At 49.4% G+C, this 26634-nt stretch overlaps 1 protein-coding gene across 1 annotated transcript in view; it reads right to left on the bottom strand.

Moving 5' to 3' along the window:
- The window catches only part of UBE2D4 (ubiquitin conjugating enzyme E2 D4), a 679089-nt gene that overhangs the window by 262979 nt on the left and 389476 nt on the right, over positions 1 to 26634 (bottom strand). Inside the window, exon 5 of the mRNA XM_069618939.1 lies at positions 12673 to 12778. Within this exon, the coding sequence (XP_069475040.1) occupies positions 12673 to 12778 (106 nt within the window). The remainder of the gene's footprint in view (positions 1 to 12672; positions 12779 to 26634) is intronic.

The raw sequence follows: 26634 nt of genomic DNA, 5'->3' as shown, positions 1-26634 counted from the left end.
CTCCCTGAGAATTGCGACCATTGAGTTCTTAGTGCCCACTGAAGAGATCTCATTCTCAAGCGAGCCTCTGGCACAAGGAAGATGCAGGATGCCATGAGGCCTAGCAACCTCAAAAAGTCGAAGGCTGGGACACGTTGGGCATTTTGAAACTTGGTGACCATCTGCAGAATATCTTGAGCCCTCACCTCTGGTGGCGAGGCTTTTCCCAGGGATGTGTCCAGGACCGCTCCAATGAACTGGAGTCTCTGTGATGGTATCATCTGTGACTTCTTTAAATTGAGGGAGAAGCCACGTTTGTGAAGGAAGTGGCAAACATAATCTAACTGGATCTGAGCTTGTTCCGGAGATACAGCTCTGATCAGCCAATCGTCCAGGTAGGGGTAGACGTGAATTCCATCCCTCCTTAGACTTGCAGCCACTACCGACATTAGCTTGGTGAAGACCCTCGGGGTGGAGGTCAGCCCAAATGGCAGAACTCGAAATTGATAATGAGAGCCGCCAATTGCGAACCTCAGGTATTTCCTGTGTTTGAGATAGATTGGCACATGGAAATAAGCATCCTGAAGGTCCAGAGATACCAGCCAGTCCTGGAGCTGGAGGGCCTGAAGGATCTGAGAAAGTTACCATCTTGAACTTGTCCTTCCTGAGGAACTTGTTCAATTCTCGTAAGTCCAAGATAGGTCTCAGTCCTCCGTCCTTTTTCGGTATTAGGAAGTAGGGGGGAGTACCAGCCCTTGTTCCTCTCTGCTACAGATACTGGTTCTATGGCACCTTTCTCTAGCAAGTCTTCCAGATCCGCTCCTCTTGCAGGAAATTGTACTTTCCGAGAGCTGTTCCCTGGTGGAGGACTCCGACGAATGCGTAGAAAAGGCAGGCAGTAACCTTGGGCAACTGTCTCCAATGCCCAAGCATCTGACGCAATAGCCTGCCATTCCATCAGATGTTGAGTTAGCCTGCCCCCTACTGTTGTCTTGTGAGGAGAGTCCTCAGATTGAATTAGAGGTGGCTGATGCAGGTGCCGAGGGTAAAGACGTACCTGCTGCTGCTGCTTTTGTATTTTTACCCCGTCCACCTCGGGTGAATCTTTTTTTACCTCTTTGAACCGACTGTCTGCCTTTTCCGAATGCGGAATAAAAGCGAAAGGACTTACCTCTCCAAGAGGTTCCTGAGGGGCGATATGGCGTTTGACGGATTGCAGCTCCCAGGGATTTTGCTGCTGCTTTGGATGTCTAACTTTTCTAGGCTGTCATCCGCCTTCTTACCAAACAAAGAAGAGACGTCAAAGGGCATATTTAAAAGTCTGGCTTGTACATCTGGAGCAAACCCAGACTTTCGCAACCACGCAAATCTGAGGGTTGTAGTACTTGCCGCCATGGCCCTACTGATGCCGTCAGCAGAATCAATGCCATTTTGAAGGGATTGACATATTGCGTCTTTACCATCCTTAATAATGTTTAGCAACGCTTCCCTTTCTTCTCCCTCTGGGAGGCAGTCAGCCGCTGATGAAGCACACTCCCAAGGCGTATGGCTGAACCTCGCGAGCGTACAAATAGCGTTAATAGATTTCAACGTCATGCTACATGCAGAAAAAACTCTTAGCCATAGAGTCGTATCTTTTGTCATCCCTGTCCTGTGGAACAGTAGGGTATGCCGATCTACTGCCTGATGCAGTTGCTGCTTGAACAACCAGACTCTCTGGAGTTGGATGTCTAGACAAAAATTCAGGGTCAGTAGTAGATACCCTATATTTGGCTGATAACTTCTTGTTAACCGCCGGGATAACCTCAGGAGTTTCCCAGTTAGCCAATATTTTTCTTTGTAATGCAGCGTGAAATGGAACCACCTGTGGTCCTTTAACTAAAATGTCTGTTAGGTCATCCTATTGGAATGCAGGTGAAGGTGTAGACCAACCCATTAATTCTATAATTCTTGCCATTAAAATTCTGTAAGGGGTCTCAGCATGTTCCCCTGGGTCTGGTTTGGCAAATGCTATTTCTGGGGAAGTTTCTAACCCACTTGCCTCATGTAAGGATTCCCGAAGGTCCTTCAACCTATTTTCCTCAGAGGTAAATTCCTCTGGTTCCGGTGTTGCAGATCTCTGCAACCCAAAGGGTATTTTTCGTGATCCGAATCCTCCCCTTCCTCATAAATTGAAGACAAAGGTCTGAAATGATCAGACCTTGGAAATGGCTTAAATCCCATTTCCAGAGCAGAAGGAGCTAAATTTGTCATAATTGGTTGGGAAAATGTCGACGCAGTCGTTAAAGGCTTCGAAAACACTGAAAAAGGCGTTGAGAAGATTGGAAGAGGCCTCGACGAACTCTAGAGGATCGGGATCCTACTCGAGGTTGTCAATGTTAGAGGCCCTGGGTATGATAACTGGCTGTGAAGTAGTGACGGCCGTGGGTTTGTTCTTTTTCGGCGTTGAAGATGGCGTCGATTTGATCGACCTATGCATCGATGAGCCCTTCGATAATGGCGTCGATGACGCAGATTTATGCGTCGAAGGGACCTTCGACAATGGTGTTGATGGCACAGTGCCTTTGCTCGAGGGTTTGTGACGCTCTCGAGTAGTTTCTTTCGCCGGGTGCAACGACTGGTGGCGTTTAGATTTTTCGGGTCTTTCACCCAGGGTATCACCCTCAGCTGTCTTCGAGGGGGTCGAGGCCGCTTTCGCGAAGACGCTAAGCATCCTTTTACGGATTTCCTCCCACTCAGCCTGAGAGCTATGTTTTGTGGGGCAGGTGACTTTCTGGAGAAACAGAAGACGAGGAAGGGGATCTTCGACGTCTCTTACTTGAATGCTTGGATCTCGAAGAGTGGTGGGAACTGCTTCGGGACCTAGAACGAGAATGTTTCCTGTGTCGGCGAGGAGACGAATGTCTCGACTCTGCCGAGGAAACTTTCGAAGGAGTTTTAACTGTCTTACCTCTCTGAAGCTTCCCCCTTACGCTCCTTCAAGGCTTTCGCTGTCATGTACATGCAGTCCTCGCACTCCGAACATTGGTGCTCCGATCCCAGGCACCACAAACAGATCCTGTGAGGATCTGTCAACGACATTTTCTTTCCACAGTCTTGACATTTTTTGAAGCCGGACAGTAGAGTCGTCGGTTCGGATGAGGAAGCTATCGAGTAAGAGTTGGTATTCGAGAAATAATGAATATATTTTCTGACTAACGAACTGAGCAATGCAATTCCGAGGCCCACTAAGCGCGGAAAAACGGAACTTCGCAACATTCGCTGCGCAAGTCTATTTATATGCATGACGACGTCGGCGCCGATACAGAGGCTGTCGAGGGACATCGGCTCCAGGGACAGCGACGCGCAGCGCCCTCAACTGGAAGAAAAAAACCAGAGGCCAGCGAGCTGGAGATGATCAAGATAAGCAAATACATCGGAGGACACAATCCCTTCCAAGTATATGTTTGGTTGCTATTGAATGTGACCACATGCCATGAAACACTTGTGTATAGGCGCGTTAGAAATGCATATGCACTGTCTGTTCTAAGATGTGTGCTCCCCATTCGGACAGTGATGCGTCAGTCAGGAGAGTTGCTTCTACCCCAGGGGTGGTGAAGAATTTGCCCTTCAGCTGATTCCCTTGACCGCTTGCCTGACACCACTGGCTTGAGAGCCACTCCCTCATAGGACGCATGCGCAGACAGGCATGTGGAACTAGGAAGATGCAGGATGCCATCATCCTAACCAGCTGCATGGCTTTCAGTACAGTTACCTGATAACTGGCAACATACTGAGGGATCTGGAACATGTTTTGAACCCTCTCGTCGGAGGGGAAGACCACACTGTCTTCTGTTCGAATTAGGGCTCCTAGAAACTGTTTGACTTTATTGGGGAGCCCCAGGTTGTTTTAGAGGGGGATTACCTCATATAAAGATCTCACCCTGACCTTTTAAGGTTTGCCATACTTGTTTGCAGGGCGCAATACTTCTGGACCCATCTGCGGCCTTTGACCTGTGGACCATGAGTTGATAGCCAGGGTGAGGGAAGTGGTGGGTTTCTCAGAGAATGCTGTTTTGTGGAAAAGCTCCTATTTGAGTGATCGCTGGTGCACATGTATGGATGAGACGTGAAGAAAGGCAGACCCGGGAATGAACTTTGAAGTAAGGACAGCTGTAAAATCAGCAATACTAAGTAACAGAGTGGTCCGGCAAAAGGAAGTAGCCCACTCGACAGGCCTCTGTGAAAGGTACATGGTTTGAAGCGATACAGCAAGTGAACGGCCTAAGTGAAGCAAGCAAAATTAACCCATAGAGAAGGGAAAAGTGAAGTTAAACTGTGAACCTTGAGTCAAAGTGGTCCTGCAGTGGTCTGTAAAGAAACCAACGCACATTCGAAGGTCTTAGACATCCGAAAGTGGTACAAGCCCGACAGAGGGAGACCCGAAGTTAACAACCTTGGGGAAGGGAGCCCCCTTGCAAGTTTTGCTGAACATTGTTGCGAGAGGTCTGAGCTCTGAGCCAGACAAGAGGGAGCCCTATGTTGCCTTTGTTGTGAAGGATCTGAGCCAGACAGAGGGGGACCCCAGGCCTCCAGGTAAGGTGTGTACCAGGCCTTTCTATGCATAAAAATCTTGTAAATACGACAGCTTTATTAGCAGAGGGTAGTGCAAAGGTCATTTTACTTGACAGAAACCAGAAAGCTTCTTTTTATTTTTATCTACTTGGATGTAATTGAAAGCCATGGATAAAACAAACAGAATGCATTTCTCTGAAGCCTTTCAAAAAAAGAAACTGCACACTGATAAAAGGAATGGTGTATTTCCATTCAGATTCTGCTGTGTTGCTGCACATGGAGCAAACAGAAGCACTGTGCATATTTATTTTCCTAGCCTTTTAGGATTGTAAAATTAATAAGATGGAAAACTAAGTTGCAATTGAGAATTAATATTTAACAAATTATGCTTTTTTTTCTCCAATGAAAGCAAACCAGTATTGCACAAATGTATCGAGTTCCGGTGTTGTGTGCATAACCATGCTAAGGCAGATCATTTTTACACTTATAATTTAATCTACACTAATTATAAAAACAGTGTGTAAAATGATGACTGTCCACAATCTAGTTTACATCCATAAAACCTTGCAGTCAAAGGGGTACATTACTATAAATGGTCAGTGGCAGCATAGTCTTTACTCAAGGTTGAGTGATTCTCATTACACCAATCACAGGTGTTCTAGCTTCCCAAATCTTCAAGACTACAATTCAAACATCCAAAACATAACTCTCCACGAAGTGCAAGCGCTGTTCAAAAACAAATTAAAGTTAAATTTGTAATTGAGATAGAAACTTCACAAAACCTGTCCCTGTGATAATCCACATAGGCATTTAACTTTATGTAGCGCTTCATACTTGGTTCATCTAACATCTAGGCACTGTGATTATTATACCTCAGTCGCTACTCAGATAACCAACCATTGAAGGAAGTTAGCCATTAAGATAGTTCAGCGGGTTGAGCACTTGTTGCAGGTTCGAATCCCGGCAAGGCCAACTCAGCCTTTCAAGGTCGATAAAGGAGTACTGACTTCGGTTTGGTGATAATTGTGATCAATATGTTCTATGTACAGCACTTTGCCAAAAGCGCTATATAAATGACCATTTGACCATGAGATTAGATACAGAATTTAGCATGGAGTCCTTGCCTCTCTGCACTTCTGTATCATAATATTGGCATACCATTAGGTAGAAATAGCTTCAGGAAATGAGGACTTGCATTAAACATCAAAAGACAATTCTATCGAACCTTAAAACAATATAATTCATGCTTGCTTTACTATGTAATTGGCTAGGTTTTTGTGTTCATATACAGGAGAAATAAACTGACCAGACAAGAAATAATGAAAGGTGTATTCTGTCACAACGCAGAAAGCTGCCGCATAGTAATGATTTCCATACATTTTTCACACATCAGCTGGATGTCACATGCATTTTACTCTTGCCAAGGAGAAAAGTCATTTTTACTCTTAAAAATCACATTTACTGGCAAATCTTAAAACTAGGGCGTAAAATACTCCCATCTCAAAATCTTATGTGGAGCACTGGGGGGACCCATGTGAACTTTTTGTTGAAACATTATTTGGAAGTCAGGAAAAGACTAACGTGGAAGTCCAGTCGGGCCTCGACTCAGGTTTTGGAACGGTTTATCGTGTTGAAAGCCGAGCCAGAGTGTGTCATCCTGCCTACAGGGACAGCCTTACGCCGTGAGGTCTAGCGTGGGAAGGAGAGCTGGTTCAACCACATTTATTCTATTGAACACTTTTCCTTTGCATACATTTATCCTTTATACACTTTCTGTAGACATTCGGTTTTGTTAGCATAGGCCATTTTGATTTGAGAGACTCCACTCTGACTATCGTTTGATGGTTGAGACTACTCCCCATCATAGTTATAGGGAAAAGTAGGTGTTTTTCCGGCCCAAACAACTTCAATAAAAGTTTTACAAATTATACCCATTGTGTCCGTCATACTTGCGATGTCATGCCTCCACTACAGTACAAGTAGGTAGATTGAATAAATGTCCTTGTTTACCTGAAGATCCCGGACAACCTCGATCGCACCCTTCTGCAGCAGGATCTGTACTTGTTCCAGCAAGATGCAGAGATGTTCTGGAGACAGTCTTCTGCTTTTCAGCAGGTGGTTTCAGGATGGATGGAGACATTTTATACAATAGCCTCTGCTGACTGTTTTGAGGAACCACTGGTCTGAGGCGATTGCCTCCCATGCATGGGTGAAAGACGTTAATAGTCTCCCTATTGGGGAAATATGGGAGGGGACCTGAACCACTGTCATTTACTGGCAGGCTAGTCTCGGGCTCCAGAATTTCTCCCCATTGCCTTGCCAGGTCAAATCCCTGTTGAGGAGTTTGAATGTTGCCTGATGTGCCCTGGCCGGATTACCAGGGAGATCCCTCCAGTACCGTAGTCACTTTGTGCTGAGCGGGGAAAGGATTTCCCACTTCAAGGGACTAGGGCAGTCATTCAGAGGATGTGCCAAATTTCCCAGAAAAGTCAATACATTCTGGAATTTTATTCAACCAGGCCTCAAACTTTTCTCTTGTCCATGCAGAGGAAGAGGAGTCTTCAGGAAAAGGTAAAGGCAAATCAGAAGGAACAGGCTCCTGTTGTAGGGCCTGTGACAAGGGTGGCAAAGCTGGAGAATACACTACAGGCGCAAAAGGGAGGCCCTTTCTGGGCCACAGCCATGAGTAGGGACCTGTGAAAGCTTCTCCCAGAGTTTGGGGGAGCATTTTCTTTGTTGCATCTACAATGTGTGCATACATTTTAGGGGCGGTGCCCTGTGAGGTCAAAGCCTCAGGATCCTGTGCTGGCTGAGATGGCAGGGGTGCAGCGTGCCCTTAACTGGAAGGTACAGTACGCCCAGCCAAAACTGTTGACAGGCGCCAATGACTTTTTCGACAAATTTATGTGAAGCTGAGGGGGTTGCATATTCAGTATTATAAATAGCATGTGCGCCTTTGTCGCCGGGGTGTGATTTCCCTGTGGCTGCTTATGGACTCAGACCATGGCACCAGCGGGAGTGCGACTCTCGGCCTGCATGGCGTAGGCCGCCCGCCGCTTAGTCCGCCTGCCCTTAAGGGTCTTCGGCCGAAAGAGTTTACAGGCCTTGCAATGATGCTTGTCGTGGTCACGACGGACACACCGGTTACACTGCCCGTCTCTTTCCAGGGAAATTGGCCATTACACAAAGGGCAAAATGTAAACTCGGTTTGCTCCATAATGGCATAGAAAAGCAGCCAGACGAGAAAAGCCAGAGGAGGAAAGAAAAGGCATTCTCAGAAGTGTCGACAAATGTCTCCATACTGTAAGGCCAGGGCTGAGGGCCAACGCTGAGAAACAGCCGTTGAGTTGCTGCAGGCAGCGAGCGTTCCAGAGCGGTAAAACTAAGAACAGCAGAAGAGTTGTCGAACAGTCGCTGAAAATGTCCACCGATGGGTGCGCCAAAGACACAGGAAATAGCATTATTATCTCAAAATACAAGCTCTGCATGAAGCGAGCAAACCGAAAGGCAGAAAAAAACAATCTGGGGGACTTTGACGCGTGAAGGATTTTGGGTAAACTACATGAAACGTTAGGGATAGAGTTAGCGTCAAGCCCTTTACGATCTTCGACACAAAGATGCAATACTAAGATTACCACTAGATGTCAGGCTATATGCACAACATGTGATTCTAAGCAGATCACAAGCATCAGAAACAAAGTCATTTTTTACTGCTGGCCTTTTCTCTGGTTCTATACCACAGCTCCCTTGCTTTCAATACCATTTTCTCTCCTTTCCTACACCTTACACTATCATTTCATATCATTTATCACTCTCCTGGCATCCTCATCTTTTTGTACATAGTGCTACATCTTCCATCAACTTTATTTCTCCTTGGAGACCTTAATCTTCATCTTGCCACAAAGCACAGTTCTTGGTGTAGTTGATTTGTGGTCAGTCTTTACAATACTGTTTCATTACCTGCCTCTATAGAGGCTAGTTTCACAGATGTTAATGTTGATATTTAGTCTACACCGCAATAATTTGTTTTTTTTTTTTAGACATAGTGCGTCTATTCTGGGGCTTCTCTGATGCACCTCAGTGTGAAAGATGTTGAAACATTCAACCTTCAATGTTGCATTTATCAACCCCAAGCTGGACGGGGCATGTCCAGACGTGGGTCCAAAGCCTGTTTTACCTGAAGACTCATGCAAAACCTCACAGACTATGCCCACTGCGGGTGAAACATGCCTCAGGTTTCTTGTTGTCTTGCGCACACGTGATGTGAACTAGCAGTTTTGGCTGGACTGCTCATTTTGGGGTGCCCGCTTTGCACATGGTCTTGTCTTCTCCCTTCTGTAATGGCAAGTTAAAAGTGATGGTCTGAAGGGTTGGCCAGAGCAAATGCCAGTGGTTAAGATTCCTTCTAGTCATCAACCTTCAGTGTTTCAACGAGTGTGGGCACTTGCCGAGAGCAGTGGTCTCCAATGCCTAGGAGCTCCAATGTCCCCCAGACAGTTTTTGGAACCTGCAAAGTGTACATTTAGAGAGTGCTAGTCTCGTATTGAAGCCATTTCAGCTTTAAGCTCCTCTGCCTCCGCCATACGTACCGACTATTTGTATTTCCATCACTGTCCGACTCCATGGTGAAGGACGCAAACTTCTTTTCCTTTGTACTCCGAGTGTCCGTCTTAAACCATTTACAAATCGGACATTGACTTGCCTCATGGTTTCCAGGCAAACATCTATCAGAGACCTTATATTTTGGTTCACACACAAACTTAGTGGCTCAGTCAGGAAATATTTAAAGCAAGTCCTTTCTATTATGCGCCAACACTTTTGGATACTCGAACTTACACATTATAAATAATTACCAAAATAAATCCGTCAATTGCACATACAACACCTCGCCCCGCCCCCACCGCTCCCCCTTGATGGTGGAACAATGGAACAAGCATGCCATCAGTGCTTCAGATAATATTTTGGATTGCAAGTATTTTACTCTATTTTTTTAAAGTGGGGAGTGAAACTTTTTTGCTGTATTTCCAATTTGAGAATTGAAAGTAAAATAAGTTTTAAATACAAATATGTAATAAATATTTCTTTGCACCAAGTTATTTATGCAAATTAAGAGATATGTTTATCTTTTCAGATGAGGCAGTTATGATTAGGATCTGTTGGTCAGGACCTATTTTCGGGAAGCAACAGAGCGCTTTACAAGTGATTCTTCCCGTGGCACTATGTACACTACCAATCTAACCTTATACATGGAGCTGTGTGGGTGAAAGCAGAATGATAGGCTACAGATGAGATGGTCCTATTTTTAGTGACTAAAAGTGGCCGATGCACTCCATTTCTGTAGAGCTGCATTTTAAAGGGGAATACAAAATGCAAATATCTCCTCTGCAGCGCGGCACAATGTCATTTGGAGCAGTGGGTGAGTGATACTATTAGTATAGCACACACTACCCCCCCACCCACCCTCCCAAGGGGATGCAACCAATCAAGCAATCGCTTGTAAAAGTAAACTGCACGGCTGAGAGTGAACACGTGCTCTAGCCCTGCCCAGCACACAGCAGGTTGTCCACTTTGGCCACTTAATGCAGGAGACCATGACAGCAGACAACCAGTCAAGCTTGAAAGAGGTCACTGGGTCCTTTGAAGGAGAAAAGTGCTTCAGGTTTCACTTGTTCGAAGCTTTTAGAGAAGCGCTTGTCCTGAAAAAGAAAATAATGTCCAACTGTGCATGCCGACTGATGAAGGACAGGATATGCCATGCCAGTGTTAAGCAAAAGGAACAGGAAGCCAAAGTCGCAAATGCCAATGGGGCACAAAAATGGGCCTCAATTTTAAGGTCTGGTTTAATGTTCCACTAAATAATGTATGGCAGTTAACACATTCAAAGTTATCAAGATTAATGCTCGTTATCATTGGCCAAGAATGAAGCAATGATTTAGTGTTTGCACCATATCGGTTTACATTGTGCTGATATTAATCAAAAAGGGGCGAACTGAATACAGACGTGTACAGGACAGGCTACTTAATTCTGCATTCCCGGTCCCGCAGGCCAATGAGGCCAGGATTCTACCAAGTGGACACCGCACATGAATCGGACCAAATAGACTCGGATAATCACAACGGGTTCCTCATCTCCACAGTAGGCCATAGTTCACGGGGACTTCAGAGCGGCTGAACATCGCAACATAGGACACACCCCCATGATTATTCTTCAGCAAGACCATGGCTACTTATGAGGCCAGGGGTAATAATTTCAAGTTGCAAGCCAAGAGTCAATTATCACTAGTCAATGGCTGATGAGGCCCTCAAAACATTTGGGATTTCACCTTCCAGGACCCTTCACCACCCCGAGCGCCACTGTTAAGATAGATTTCTAGAATCTGGCCTTGTGGACAGATTTTAGGATGCCACCCTAGTTCTAGTGAACAGGGGAACTCTGAAAGGTTAGCCAAAACCAAATCAAGGTAGCAATGGCCATCTCAGGAGAGTGAGCGGGGTCAAGGGTCCACAATGAGTCCACAAAGTGAAGCACACAATAATTCAACTTAGAATGTATATAAATACTATATTTATTCTAGGCCTCAAACAGTAATAAAAAAATAAAGCAACTAAACTACATGTCACAAAAGATGCACTGCACCGATCCTTAGCCCGAGACCTAGCACACTCAAACTCCCCAGCACGAAAGAAAACAATGCATCTGTGTCTGTATGCTGCCTCCTGAGGCACATCAGAGTGGGTAAAAAAATTGCACCAGTCGCCACACTGCAGCATGAGGCACACCAGAGACTAAAAAAAGTCCAAGAATGTCAAAATAAGTGCACAAATCCCAACATTTGCAACAGGTTCAAGCATCAAAATATACATTAATTAGAACAATGAAATTCATATATCTGTGTTTGTGTGATCTCCTTCAGGAGAAATAGTACTAGGTATCCGTGTTTCCCAGGACAAGTGAAAGTCATGACGAGAGATACCCAAAGTGCAGCATCCAAAACGAACAGCTTTTTTCGGCATAGTAAATGAGCAAGAAAGCTATTTAACCAACGCACACAAATCAAGCAACACTGCAAACCGGTTCATATAAATTAAATCCTCTCCAAACTGAGCTCTCTTCTGATATTCACCAGAGAAGGAAGACAGACAGATTAGGCTTCATCTCCCCAGCAGTTTCTATTCTTGAACCTGGTTCGGGACGCAGCGCACTTTCATCGTTGAAAACCTTATCCTCTGGGATTTATAAATAGCCAACAGTTGCTGGCACCGCAGTTTCTATATTTATTGTCTGCCATTGTGTGATGGGCCCCTGCAGCTGACATACACGCGTCCCCGGCAGCACATGTGGGAGGTGGCAGGATTCCAGATTTATATCGGGAGTCTTACATCATACAGTGCTGGAGGATTCTGCAGAGATCAGCGGTACAGTGTGGAAGGGGAGACAGACGCCTTTCACAACTCAAACATACTGCAGAGGTTGGGCACCATCGATTGACTATTTTAGTTCAAGTGAATGAAAACCAGGGTGAAACTGACAGGCCAGCCTAACGTGCATGGAGAGGGGGTATGGTATGGTGTGCTGGGTTTCCGTTTTAAGCAGCATCTAAGAGACCTCACACCAAAGCACCAAACTATGATGTAACATTGAATAAGCGTAAAATACTGAATAAGAGGAGCTACTCAGTACAACACGCAACTGTGGAATTTCCAGAACTGAACTTATAGGGGGTGTCGCAGATGAGGACCGAGGTGCAATGGCACAGTGCTGCCTATGAAGGGCTGCACAAAGAGAAACACTATATGTGAAGATTAGGGTACATACTCCATGAATTAACCGGGAATGTTACAGGTTAGGACAAATGTGCGCGCTCAAAGTGTGTTGCGATCTAGGAGTTTACCAGGAGGTACAAAAAGCACCATCATTTATTTTACTTGCACAAACATAGAAACACGATTCGGTCACTGCAAACCATCAACAATCAGCAGACACAGAAAAGGAAAATCACGCCACCCTATTCGTAGGCCAGAGGTAGAACGAAAAGTGACAATGAAAAAGTAACGGTGCAGCTTATAACGAGTCAAACATCCCCTGGTTCACGTAATATAGCTATGAAGCATTCTTCTTGAACAGAAGCCTTGACTTACCTTTCGATACTGTGAGTGCAGGTGACCACTGCGATCTGAGAATGTCCAGGCATATACTACCGTTGCTATTGATATTCGGATGATAAATTTTCGTCGTGAACGCCACCTGTGGAATGGTAGAGGAGGTATTAAAAGCACACTGCATTAGAACCATTCAACCAAGTCTTGGTCCCAAGATGGAGGGATTGCATTCAGAACATTCCAACTGCAGCAGCCTGCAATAAATTATGGGTAGATGTACATAACCATGCAACTGATCTTGAACCAGACATACCCCCAAATGTGTGCATCTCTTGGTGTGCAAAGAATGAACTCTAGGCAATATTGACCGGCTCCATCAGATGCCTGGAATGTGGCCCTTACTCCCATCAACTGGTGAGTGATCATGAGTGCTGGAAACCAAATACCACCCCCACACCTCCCCATAAACGACTGCTCTCAGCAGCCTAGGATTCCTGCCATGTCCATGAATGTGTAAAGCATTGAGCTGGTGTCCTGCACAATCAGGCAGAAGATGACTAGACTGACCGAGAGGCAATGTTTGTACAGCAATATTATGAGGCTATGTAATACAAGGGGTACTGGATAACTCAGGAAAAATCCACTGCTCAGGCTCTCATTTGCACTAGGGCTGGAGGGGAGGGGTAGGGTGGAGCAGAACAGGGAGACCTAGATAACCAGCAATAGATGCCAGACCAAGCACACTGCCAGAGTCCCTTAGACTTGTGGGTATATGGAATCCGAAGCCTTGTCTATGGTTGTGAGGGGACTACTATCAGGACTCCTGAAAAACTGGGCAAGGATCGCCAGATTAACTGGCATAAAAAACCAGTGGCATGGCTATGACATTTGTGCGCTGTCCTAAGAAACCAATCAACAGGTTACAACTGGGCACAATTTGCCTACCATGGCCTCATATCATGAATCCGTCAAGGAATATCATGTTCACTTACACAAGCCAGCAACAAATCCACGCTGCCCCGTCCCCCCAACCCCCAACCTGGCAAAGTTCAACTGCTCATTCAGCAGTGTGGAGCGGTTTACTCGCTCCATGAGTGTACAAGATCTGTGATGAGCAAGTTACTTACCTGTAACTATTGTTATCCAGCATGGGTCTGGCATGAATTCACATGCTCATTAATATTCCCAGTCGTCAGGCTGGGAATCCTCAGAAAAAGAAAAAAGGTTTCACTTTCACACTGTATTTCTCCTTTAAAGCAATCACTGCCCTCTAGGTCATACTGCCCCCATCCAATGACCGTGCTCTCCCTAAGCCTCTCCTCTGTCAGCCATCTTTAGATTTGGTAAGCACGTGAACTGGCAATATGACCAAGAAGAGACAGAGGGGACGGAGGAAGGGTTTGCATGTGAATCCATGCCAGACCCATGCTGGAGAACAATAGTTACAGGTAAGCAACTTGTTCCTTCTCCAGCACGGGGTCTGGCATGGATTCACATGCTCATGAATAATGAATACATAGCAGTACAGCATTACACAACCAAGGGAGGTGGCAAGGTTCAACAGAACCAATCTTACCTCTGGAACAGAGTCACCTCAAGCAAACAGGTTCAGTAGCTACTGCTCTGAACTTCTCCCTGGAATCCCTGTCCACGCAGTAGAATATCGTGAAGGTGCGCATGGACCTCCACGTAGCTGCCCCCTGCAGATGTCCAGCAGGGGCACACAAGACAGGAATGCAGTTGTTGTAGCGTTCGCTCTGGTGGAGTGGGCTCTTAAGATGGCCGGGCAGCGGTCGGTTTGCTAACCAATGACAGTGCAAGATGCAGCCAGAGAACCACCTTGAGATGGAAGCCTAGGACGAGGCCTTCCCATGGTTCACAGGATCAAAGTAGACGAACAGTTGAGAAGTCTTGTGAAAACTGCGTGTCACTTAGAACTTCAAGGCACGAGCAATGTCCAGGGAGTGCAAGGCCCTTTCAGCCTGTCACAAAGGCCTCAACAGGGAGAGGTTGGGGTGGGGGGGGTCAGGGGGAGTGGGGGGGAACGACGACCGGTAACACTGAAGGCTTGAGGTGGAACGCCGACGGAACCTTAGACAGCACCACCCTTGTGGAAAGTCAGGTATGGCGGTTTGCAGAATAGGGCCTGGATCTCTCCCACCCTCCTGGCAGAGGCGATGGCCAGAGACCTGGTGTAGCAGGAGGTAGCCGACAGATTTACCTTGATAGAGTGCCCTAGTCCTGCCTTGGCCAAGGATAGCAAGTATGGATGAATCTGCATGGCCATGAACCTCAGAGGGGTATTCTTCTAAGACCAGCACCACGTAGCAAAACGCTTCCACTTGTGACCGTAGCACATAGTCGACAACGCCCTTGCCTTGGCGAGGACCTCCCTACAGTGCACAGGCAACTCCTATCCTCCAAACTCTAGGGCTGCAGGAGCCAAGCCCTCAAGTTCAGCGATCCTGGGTCGTGGTGAATGATTGAGCCTCGTTCCCTGGTGAGGAGATCCGGAACCACTGGCAGGTTGACCGGAGGCGACGCAGACAGGCTGAGAAGGTCCAGGTACCAAATCTGCCTCAGCCACGCTGGGGCAATGAGCATCATCCTGCATTAGCTCGGAGTGCGTTGACTCGTAGCAAGAGAGGCAACGCGTAGAGAAACGCCTTCCCATGGGAAGGAGAACGTGTCACCTAAGCTCCTCGGTTCGTGGAAACTGCTGGCAAGCTTCTGGCATTTGGAGTTCGCCGTTGTCACAAACAGATCGATCTGGGGGCTGCCCCACTTGAAGATGCGGTCCACTTGGTCCTGCCAAAGTTCCCACTCGCGGCAGGAGCGCAATTCCCTGCTGAGGGAGTCTGCGATGGGGTTCTTGACTCCGCTACGTGAATATGAACGAGGAACATCTCTTGCCCAACAGCCCAGCGCCCCAAGCTTTGCGCTTCCTTGGATAGTGCTGTGGATCGAATGCCCCAGTTTCCTGACGTACAACATTGTGGGTGTGGTGTCCGTGAAGATCCGTCTCTGAAGTGCAAGGTGGTGAGGAGGGAATGACTTTTGGGCCCATAACACTGCCTGCAGCTCCAGGATGTTGATATGTAGATCCTTCCCCTCCGGCAGCCACAGGCCTCTGGCGTGCAGATGCCCAGTGTGGGCTCCCCAGCCTTCTAGGGAAGCATCCGGGGTGACCGTCTCCTGGTATGGAGGATTTTGAAAACTTGTACCCCGGGCTATGTTGGAGTGCACGCCCCACCACCTTATCGCCCAACGGAATTAAATGTCAAGCAGGATCTTGTCCGCAAAGCTTCCGAACACCGGAATCCAGCGAGCGTCCAGGAACTCTTGAAGCGGTTGAGTCTGTAACCTGCAGAGCCAGATAAGGTAGATGCAGGCGACATCATGCCAAGAAATGACTTGATGGTTCGCACCGTGGAGGTCTTCATCGACAACAGCCGCTGCACCTTCCACTGAATGGCCACCACCCCCTCCTCTGAGGGAGGAGGCAGGAAAGACAGTATGGAGTCTGGTCCTAGGAACAGTGCGTTCTGCGATGGCGTCAAGCAGGATTTTGGATAGTTGATGAAGAATCCCAAATACATCAGCAGCTTGACCGTCGCCTCTGTGAGTTAGATGGCCAACTCTCACGAGTGGGCCCAGATGAGCCAGACGTCGAGGTACAGGTATACGTTTATACCCCGCAGACGCAGATCGGGCACCACTGGTGCCAGGCACTTCATGGACACTCTGGGGGCCCCGACTTCAAGACGAAAGGTAGGGCATTGAACTGGTAGTGGTGCACTACGAAGTGTAGACATTTTCTATTTCCTGTGAATGGGGACCTGGATGTAGGCGTCCTCCAGGTCCAGCAATATCAAGAAGTGTCCTTTTTCCAGTTGGCCAAGCACGTGTTACAACGTGACCATCCTGAATGTTTGGGACTTGATGCATTTGTTCAGACGTCGCAGGTCTGGAATGGGCCTTGAGACTCCGGTCTTCTTTCTGACCGAAAACGAGCTCTATCGCCCCTTTTCGCAGCATGAGCCATACCTCTTCCAAGAGCTGGAGGGTGGCTTGCTCCCGACGGGCCACGAGAGGGATTCGCGGATACCTGCGCTAAAACTCCAGGGTAGGTCCTTGGACGAGAGCGTCCAGCACCTGTCTGTCAGTGGTGATCTTTTTCCACTCGCTGATCAGCCTGGTTAACAAGCTTCCCACCGAAGTGCACGGGTGGAGGCCCGACGTCCTGGTCGGTTCAGGCTTGCTTCAGCGGCCTGCCCATCGGGTGACAGGGTCCTGGCAATGGCCTCTGTGGGCTTCCCGAGTCATGGATCTGGAAGGCCAACAGTACCATGAGGAGAAACCTTTTGAAGGCTTTCTCGACTTTCCTCTGGAGGAGCTACAAGAGCAGTGCTGCTGGAGGGTGGCCAGGGAACGGACAGTCTCTGCATCCGCCTTGATGACCTGTAGGGACTCAACGACCTTCCCAAAAATGGTTATCTCCATAAAAAGGCATGTCCAGTACCTTAGCTTGGACCTCCTGGCAGAAATTTGTGGCCTTCATCCATCCTTGGCGACTAAGGCAAACACTGTTCCCCATCTGCCGGAACCCTGTGTCGGCAAAGTCAAGCGCCACTGTGATGGCGTGATCCGACGCTACCTCCCCTTCCTCGAAGACAGCGATTGCCTCCATATTCTGGGGAGGAACTCCAAAAATCGGACCGAGCTTGTACCACAGCTCCCTGTCTTAACTGGCTAGGATCGCCAGTGCGTTGGCCACCTTGATGGGGGACACAGCAGTGTAAATTGCCTTCCTTCTCATGGCGTCCATCTTCACCTCACTGTCCAAGGGGTGGGGGGACTGAATACTAGGACGGGTTAGCCGACTATTTCATTGCGGCCCCTGAAACCACAGAATCCAGCGATGTTTGCGACCTCAGCAACTTGGGTGTGGATTCTGGCACCTGGTACTTCCTTCTCCAGCCTATTCCGTTTGGCCAGAGCCATGCAAGGGTTCTTAGAGAGGCCAGGCCCCCCTCCCACACGTCGTGCGGAAGGGGTACCACTATGATGGTCTTCCTCTTGGCCTCGGTCATCTGGTACAAGAAACCCTCCTTCCTGGTTTCTTCGGGCACAAGCTGGAATAGCTCGGAAGCTCTGGCGATCATGGAATGGTATGACCTGACCACCACATCATCTGGTGGGGATGCCCTAGGCTGCAGAGACTCGCTGTGACGATAGAGTGTCTTGGTTTGCTGGGGGAGAGAGGGCCAGACATGGATGTGGAGGCTGAAATGGCAGCGTCTGATGACGCTTCTTCGCTGGCAGCCGATCGTTGGCCTGGGGGACCATTTGGACTGGGCCCTGTGAAATCATCTTCTGTATCTCTGACAACAAGGTGTGGAGGGTAGAAAAAATGTCAAGAGACATCCCTCAGCTGAGCACTAGGTCCCGTGCCGTCGTCCTCTTGCATGTCCTCGTGGACCGTGTGCAAGGACTCCAGGTCCTAGTCCAAGGACAAAATTTCCATGGTTTGGTCCACAGCCTGGGACTGATCCGGGGCCTCCTCTCCCCCCGCCTTTTTTCTATCATGAGGTGCTGGAACCAGGTTCTGAGACCGTGCCCCGCTTCTCCATCGTGCCAGTAGACTTGGCCAAAGCCACTGCGGCGTCTTTGCGCCTCAGGGGCAGGGATGCCTTTTGCGCTGTGGGGTCTACCTTCACAGGGTCAGCCACCTTAGCCTTTGTGAGAGCAGCCGCCAAGTCTATCATTGACAAAGTTTTATCCTGTGCCGATTGGGCCTTCTTGGGCAGTTCAGCCTTCTTCTCCGCCCGCAGCTTTTACGCAGCTTAGCCAGGTTGGACGATTTTCTTTTCAAGGACGAGCTCGATTGGCGGCTGGCATCGGAGGCAGAGGGTGAGGTCAATCGCGTCCTGTCCCCTGCGGGATCTGCTTCAGCGGCGACCTGGACCTGCTGTTCTTGGCCTGGTCTTGGGCCCACACAGATGAGGTGCCCTCAAAAGGACTTCGAAGTCTGCTCCTCAGAAAGGCCGTTTCTGGGTGAGGCATGACCCTGCTTGGTGCACGGGGCAGAGGTCTTGGCGATCAGCCACGCCGCCAGTCTGCTGTGCCCATCCTTCACCTTCTTGGAGAAACCGAGACGTATCTTGCATTCTCCTTCATTGTGGTCTGGATGCAGGTAGAGGCATTGCAGGTGTTTGTCTTCAACACATTCCGTAGCCCCCACCTGGTGCAGGACTTTAAGAGGGATCTTCCTTCCTTCTCCTCTGTCATAGTTGGAGGGCGCGAACTAGGCTCGATGGCCTTCTGGAAACTTGGACAATCTACGCTGTTGAGGGGTGCTGAAATTCACAGACAACAGATCACTGCTGTCGGCAGATGGAGAAGAACAAATATAGAACTTTTTTCCATTGAAAACAAAGAAAAGTAGAAGTAGTTCGCTGTGCAAATTCAAGGACTACCAAAGCTGAAGCGTGCACTAAAAATCTGAACCAGTATGACCCAGAGGACAGTGATTGGCGTAAAGGAGAAATACAGTTTGAAAGTGAAACTTTTCTTTTACCGTGGATTCATTCATGAGCATGTGAATCCATGCCAGACCCCATGCTGGAGAATTTAAACATCCTCAGACGTTCACACTTTCTTGCCTCCCCGCCCACATTTCGCTGCCCACCAAACAACTTTCTGCCTGCCATCATATCACCTGTGGGGTCCTGTATAACCAGACAATAAGTCCCATGTTTTTCCCAACCGAGTAGGGTGTCTGCTTTCATTTACACCAGTGTACTTTACCAGGAATAAGAACTAGAGAATCAAAACAAACACCTTGCTGGATGCACTCTTCTTCCCAAGCAGTACGGGTCTCTGATCATTACGTTCACCAGCAGACAAAGACACTTAAACATGGTGAATGGAATGAGTATTACAACGATCTATCATTGGGTTTGTATTGGGTTTTCAGTAATGTACGTGGCCCAAGCCTCAAAAGGGCAGGCCCACTACCAGCCATAACGTACTGGTAACTGATATAATAGCTGGAAAACACATCAAGGCACCATCCAACACTTTCCCCAAATATTCTAGGACAGGAGTTGGTTTATATAATTACACCAGTCCTAAAATATGTTGGGATGGATGTTTGCCTTATAAAAAAAAAATAAAAAAAATACACCCTTGATGTTTTTACCAGCGATTCTATCACGTATAACCATTCATCCTAGTTACAGAACTACCTACTAGGAGCATTTTAGAACCAAGGTATTCACCCTTCTAGCCTCTTTGCTGACGACACAAATGGAATATTGTCACATGTTCAAAATTCTGGAGATCTACCAAAAGGGGATCAGACTGCGCCAGTGACCAAAGGCACTACACTATGGAAAGGAGAAGCAGATCACCATAAGCCTCCAAAGTAAGATTAAACCAGAGTCAAAGCCAACTCTCAAACATGAACGTTGAACTGAGAAATCATCCTAAATGAAATTAGCTGCTCCAAGAAGCATCCCATAAGAAACAATGCTACCATCAAGCTAAGGAACAAGTTACTTACCTGTAACTGTTCTCCAGCATGGGTCTGGCATGGATTGACATGCGAATCCATGCAAGACCCATGCTGGAGAACAACAGTTACAGGTAAGTAACTTGTTCCTTCTCCAGCATGGGGTCTGGCATGGATTCACCTGCTCATGAATATAAGAATACATAGCAGTACACACATGCACAACCACGGGAGGTGGCAAGGCTCAACATTAAGCATTACATCAACTCAATATTAAGCATCTCTTAACTCTTCACCAGGCCCACCTTCAGGCGAACAGGTTGCGCAGCACTGCTTGGCCGACCCTGGACTCCTCCCTGGAATCCCGGTCGACGCAGCAGAATCTCGTGAAGGTGTGCGTTGACCTCCACGTAGCAGCCCTGCAGATGTCCAGCAGGGGCACACCAGATGGGAACGCCGTGGTAGCACTGATCGCTCTGGTCGAATGGGCTCTCGGACGGGCGGGCAACCGTCGGTTTGCCAACCAGTGACAGTGCATGATGCCGCCGGAGAGCCATCTGGAAATGGAAGCCTTCGAGAGAGCCTTCCCTTGGTTCACAGGTCCAAAGTTCACAAACAGCTGTGATGTCTTCCGAAAACCTTGTGCGGTCCACATAGAACTTCAGCGCTCTAGCTACATCCAGCGAATGCAAAGTCCTCTCGGCCGGCGACGAAGACGATGGGAAGAAAACTGGTAACACCAAGCGCTTGTTGAGGTGGAAGTCCTACGGCACCTTGGGCATGGAGGGGTGCGTCCTCAGCACTACCCTCGTCTCGTGCAATGTCAAGTACGGAGGCTTGCAGGAGAGGGCCTGGAGCTCTCCCACTCGTCATGTGGAGGTGATGGCCACAAGAAACGCTGTCTTCCACAATAAGTACTTCAACTGGGCCGAATACAGAGGCTCGAATGGCGGCCCCCATGAGCCTGCTCAGTACCACGTTGAGCTCCCACGCCGGGGCAGGGGCCTTCACCGGCGGGAATGAATGGAACAATCCTTTCATAAACTCCTTCACCAGGCGATGGACCACAGAGATGATCTCCCAGGAGTTCTGGTGTAGTGGGAAATCGCCGCTAGATGCATCTTGATGGAGGCATGAGCTAGCCCTGCCTTGGCCAGCGATGATAGGTACGGCAGCAATCTCGGGGCCGTAATCCGTAGGGGGGTTAATCTTCTGTGTGCGGCACCAGACAGAGAACCTCTTCCATTTGTGTCCGTAGCACTTAAGAGTTGGACGCCCTGGCCTTTGCAAGCACCACCTTGCAGTCCTCCGGGATATCGTACCCTCCAAACTCTAGTGCTGCAGGAGCCAGGCCTGCAAGTTCAGCAACCCCGGGTCATGATGGAGGATGCCGTCTCCTTCTCCACGTCCGTCGACAGTTTGACTGGGGCGGGGGGGTTGACGCTGACAAGTCCAGAAGGCCCGCGAACCAGATCTGCCTCGGCCACGCTAGTGCGACGAGTATTATCCGGCACCGGGACCTCTCGAGTTGGTTGATGAGTCGCAGCAGCAAAGGCAAAAGGGGGAGGGGAATACAGGAACAGGCCATCCCAGGGGAATGAGAAAGCATCGCCCATGCTCCTCGGCTGGGGAAACCTGCTGGCGAACCTCTGGCACTTTGAGTTCGTCGCCGTCGCGAACAGCTCGATCTGGGGTTTGCCTCATCGTTCGAAGAGTCGATCCGCTTGATCCCGATGCAGCTCCCACTCGTGGCACGAGCGCAGCTCCCTGCTGAATGAGTCAGCGATGGTGTTCCTTATTCCTGCCAGATGGAAGGGCACCAGAAACATCCCACAGATCCTGGGCCTCCTTGGATAGGGCTGGGGATCTGGTGCCACCCTGCTTCCGGATGTAGAACATTGTGGTGGTGTTGTCGGTGAAGATCCTCACCACCTTTCCCTTGAGGGATGGAAGGAACGACTTGAAGGCCCAGAACATGGCTCGGAGCTCCAGGATGTTGATGTGGAGTGACCTCTCCTCCGGGAGCCAAATGCCTCTTGCGTAGAGATCTCCAGTGTGCGCTCCCCATCCCTCCAGGGAGGCGTCCGTCGTCACCGTCTCCTGATTTCGAGTAGTTGGAGAATCCCAGATCCGTGAGCAGTTGGATGGTCTTCGCTGTGTGTTCGACAGCGAGTTCTCTTGTCCTTGCACGGATGAGCCAATCGTCCAGGTAGGGGTAAACGTGGATCCCCACAGGCGCAGCCGCACCGCCACTGGTGCTAGGCACTTGGTGAATACCCTGGGCGCCGACTTCAAACCGAATGGAAGGGCCTTGAACTGGTAGTGCCGTCCCTGGACCACGAATCTGAGAAACATTTGGTGTCCTTTTGGAATTGGGATGTGAAAGTAAGCATCCTCCAAATCCAACGACGACAGGAAGTCGCCCTCCTCCAGCTGTCCCAGCACGTGCTGGAGGGTGACGATCCGGAACTTTTGGGCCTTGATGTTCCCGTTTAACTGACGCAGGTCCAGGATGAGTCGCCAACGCCTGTCTTTCTGTCGAGGAAGTATCGCGAGTACACTCCGGAGACCCGGAGTCTCTTTGGGACGAGCTTGATGGCTCCTTTCTTCAGTATCGCCCTTACTTCCAACAGCAGTTGAAGGACGTGGTTCTCCTTCCTGGCCACGGGAGGAATGCGGGGGCACTTCTTTAGAAATTCGAGTGTGCCCTTGGACCAGGGCATCTAGCACCCAGCAGTCGGTGGAGATGGACTCCCACACGCTGATGAACTTCGCCAGCTGGCCTCCCACCGGGGTGCTCAGGAGGGGGCCCGACGCTACGGCTGGTTCAGTCCTGCTTGGCAGCAGACTTGCCGCCTCGACCCCCTTGGCGACGAGATCTTCCCGACTTGCCTCGTCCTGTATAGGCCTCTTGTGACGAGGAGCGAGCCGCCTGGCAGTACGCCCAGGAGCCACCGCCGAATCCTTTGGAGGCACCTTGCTTGCCTCCGGAGTTCCGAAAGGGCGGCCGTCATTGCTGCAAAACTCCCAAGGCCCGAGCAGACTCCGTGTCGGTCTCGATGGCCTGCACGTCCTGACGGAAATCAGTCGCTTTGAGCCACCACCGTCGCCGAAGGCAAACACTGTTGCCCAACTGGCAGAAACCGGTGTCAGCAATGTCCGTGGCCACCGTTATGGCGTGATCTGACGCCACCTCACCTTCCTGCAAGATCTCCAGGGCCTCAGTTCTCTTGTCGTCCGGAAGTCCAGCAGGAGATCGATCTTAAACCACAACTCCGTCATAGCGGGCCACAATCACTACGGTGTTGGCCGCCTTAATTGTCGTCGCCGTCGAGATGACTCGTCGTCCCATGGCGTCCAGTTTCTTCCCCTCACCGTCCGGTGGGGAGGTCGAAGTTGAAGCCGTCACACCCGCCGCTTTGTTCTTCGCCGCCGCCGAGACGACCAAATCCGGGGTCGGCTACGCCCTAAGGCACAGAGGAGCGGAATCCGGGACCCGGTACTACTTCTAGTACCAGTCCTTTTTTGGCGGGCGTCATTGACGGGTTCTTCAGTACAGACAGCCCTTCGTCCCAGATGTCGTCAAGTAGCGGGACCGAGAGGACCGTCTTCCTCTTGGCCTCACGCCGTTGATAGAGGAAGCCTTCCTTCTGTTCTTCGGGGCAGAGCTGGAAAAGCTCGGATGCCCTGGCAATCATGGCTTGGAAAGAGCCAATTTCGTCGGGCGGGGAAGCCCGAGGGGGTAGTGATGGCAGGCCCATCCCGTTGTCACTACCGTCGTCATCCGTCCCCGTCGTGGCCATATCCGTTCCCGCTTCCTCCCTAGGATCAGGGGAATGCGATGAAGGCTGGAAGGGCGGGGGTGGATGAACTCTCCTCCGTTTGCCTGGAGGGCTTCCCAACGGTCCCGGTTCTGCTGGGTCATCCGTCGGGGGTAAGGGTAACCTCGTCCTTATCTCTGTACATAAGGCTTGGATTGCCATCAAGATGGCCCCCGAGTTGTCCTGAGGCTCGGGCACCGGCTGCGACGGGCGCAACGGTTTGCGGGTGGAGTCCTCATCCTCCACGGGGTCGTGGGCGCCACTGTTGCTCTTTGGCCGCCTCATCGGGATTCCTCCCGTGGGTACAGACCTCCTCAAACCTCTTGCTGAGGACCTTCACGACTCCAACCAGCTCCTCCTGAATCCATGTCCGTGATGGCCACCACCCCACCCCCTCTTTTTCCACTGGGGTCCTCACGTGTGTCTTATCGAAGGGCTGAAAAGAGGATTCCCTCTGCGGTGGCAGGGAAACTCTGGGCCCCGAGGTCGCCTCCACAGGCTTCGCCAGGGCCGCCACGACTCCCTCGATAAAGACCTCGTGGTTGATGGCATTGGTGAAAGTGCGCCCTGCCTGGCCGCCGAGGAGCCCGACGCTTTGGCGCTCCCGGTGCCCACAGACTCACGGTGCTTTGCCTTCTGTTGGGCCCCCGTCGCCGTGGCGCCCTCACAGGACTTAGAAGACCGCTCAGCCTTCTTCTCACCTGCTGGCACTTCTCCAGCCAGCTGGCTAGCGGATCCAACGATCCCTCATAGTCCGGTCCGACAAGTTCTTGCAAAATACACAGTCCTTCTCCACGTGCGTTTTGTCTTCGTGAAGGCATTAGACACATCTCGAATGCTCATCCTCTTTGAAAATATTCTGTACTCCGCATCCAGGGCAGTTCCTGAAGAGCTTGGATCTGGGCATCGAGCTTCCCTTGTCCTGGGCCATGTCCATGAGGTAGGCTCAGATCTTCTGGAATCCTCCTAGAAGCGTAACTCGACAAAACTTCGCCGTTGATCGCAAGTAGAAACGGCGGAGCTTGAGGCTCGATTGACCGAAAAAATAAACTCGTTGAAAGAACGCAAAACGCAGTAAAAGCTCGACAGCTATAGCACGAGGACTCCCAACACTTGAACGTGCGGTACAAATCTGAGGATGGCTGCCAGGGGAGGGGTTTAGGGAGAGGGCAGTCATTGGCTGGGGGCAGTATGACAGACCAGTGATTGGTTACTACTAAGAAAGACAGATCACAAACAAAACTGATACTGATTTTATTTCTTTACCGAGGATTCCCAGCCTGACGACGGGGAATATTCATGAGCATGTAAATCCATGCCAGACCCCATGCTGGACAAATGAGAAGCTCCTTTCTATTAATCAACGGTCAGCCTAATCTGAAGAAGCAGAGCTTCTTAAATAACCTGGAACTCCATTTACCCAGTGAATCCAAAGAGCAACCCCTCTCTTACATTCAAGCTTCTAAATAGGAAAGCTACCTCGAGAGAAAGAAGAAAAATGTCCCTTGTTCAAAACTAGGAAGGCACATGTTACTTACCTGTAACTCCTGTTCTCCAGCATTGGTATCTTGCATGGATTCACATACTCATGAATATTCACCGTCAGGATAGGAATCCTCAGTAATATTAAAAGCAGTTTCACATTAAAAACTAAAAACTGCTAGTCTCGTGTACAGCATATTGCTGTTACTTTGGGTCATACTGCCCAAGCCAATGGTTTTTGCCCTCTTCAGTTCCAAACCCAGTGGCCATCTTCAGATTTAGAGGTGCACCTGAAATGGCAGTAGGAGAGAAAAGAACCATAAAGGGGTAGGAGGGAGGGTCACGTGTGAATCCATGCAAGATAACCATGCTGGATAACAGGATTAACAGTTAAAAAATAACTTCCATGCTCATGAATAAGATTTATACAGCAATACATACACAACCACAGGAGGTGACAGGCTCAAAAGCAACACAATAACTCATCTCTAGAACACACTCCCCTCAAATAAACCGGTTGCAAAGCACTGCATTGCCAACACAGGCCTCAACCTGGGAATCACTGTCGATGCAGCAGAATCTTGGGAAGGTAGTAGTCAACCCCCATGTGGCAGCCATGTAAGTGTCCAGCTGGGGAAAACCAGACAGGAATGTCGTAGTTAACCACGGCTCTGGTGGGATGGGCTCTCGATCTTCCTAGCAACAGCCTGTTCGCAAGCCAGTGGCAATACGTCATACAGCCAGACACACCTGGAAATGGAAACATTGAAGAGGGATTTCCCTTGTACCCCAGGTGCAAATGTTATGTTAGTGGTACTTGTATAGCGCACCCTCACCAACGGAATTGGTCCCCAGGCGCTCTGGCGGATCTGTAAACAGTAAGGGAGGGTAGGGTTAGTCGGGAAGTCACAAACAACTGAGAAGTTGTGCAAAAAGTGTGTGCGTGTGAAATAGAACTTTCAAACATGCGCGCATCCAACAAATGCAAAGCCTGCTATGCCAAAGAGGCAGGATTGGGGAAGAAAATGGGCATGTTCGAATGAAAGACAGACAGTACCATTAGCATGAAGGATGGATGAGTCTGTAGCACCACCTTGGACTGATGGAAAGACAAATAAGGTGGTTTGCGAGAGCCTGTGACTCTCCAACCGGTCTGGCGGAAGTATTAGCCACCAGAAAGGC

The sequence above is a fragment of the Ambystoma mexicanum genome, chromosome 10, assembly GCF_040938575.1.
Source record: "Ambystoma mexicanum isolate Mex_15411 chromosome 10, UKY_AmexF1_1, whole genome shotgun sequence".
Classification (NCBI taxonomy): domain Eukaryota; kingdom Metazoa; phylum Chordata; class Amphibia; order Caudata; family Ambystomatidae; genus Ambystoma; species Ambystoma mexicanum.
Note: the sequence above shows the minus strand (reverse complement) of the source record. Positions and strands in the feature narration are given on the sequence as shown.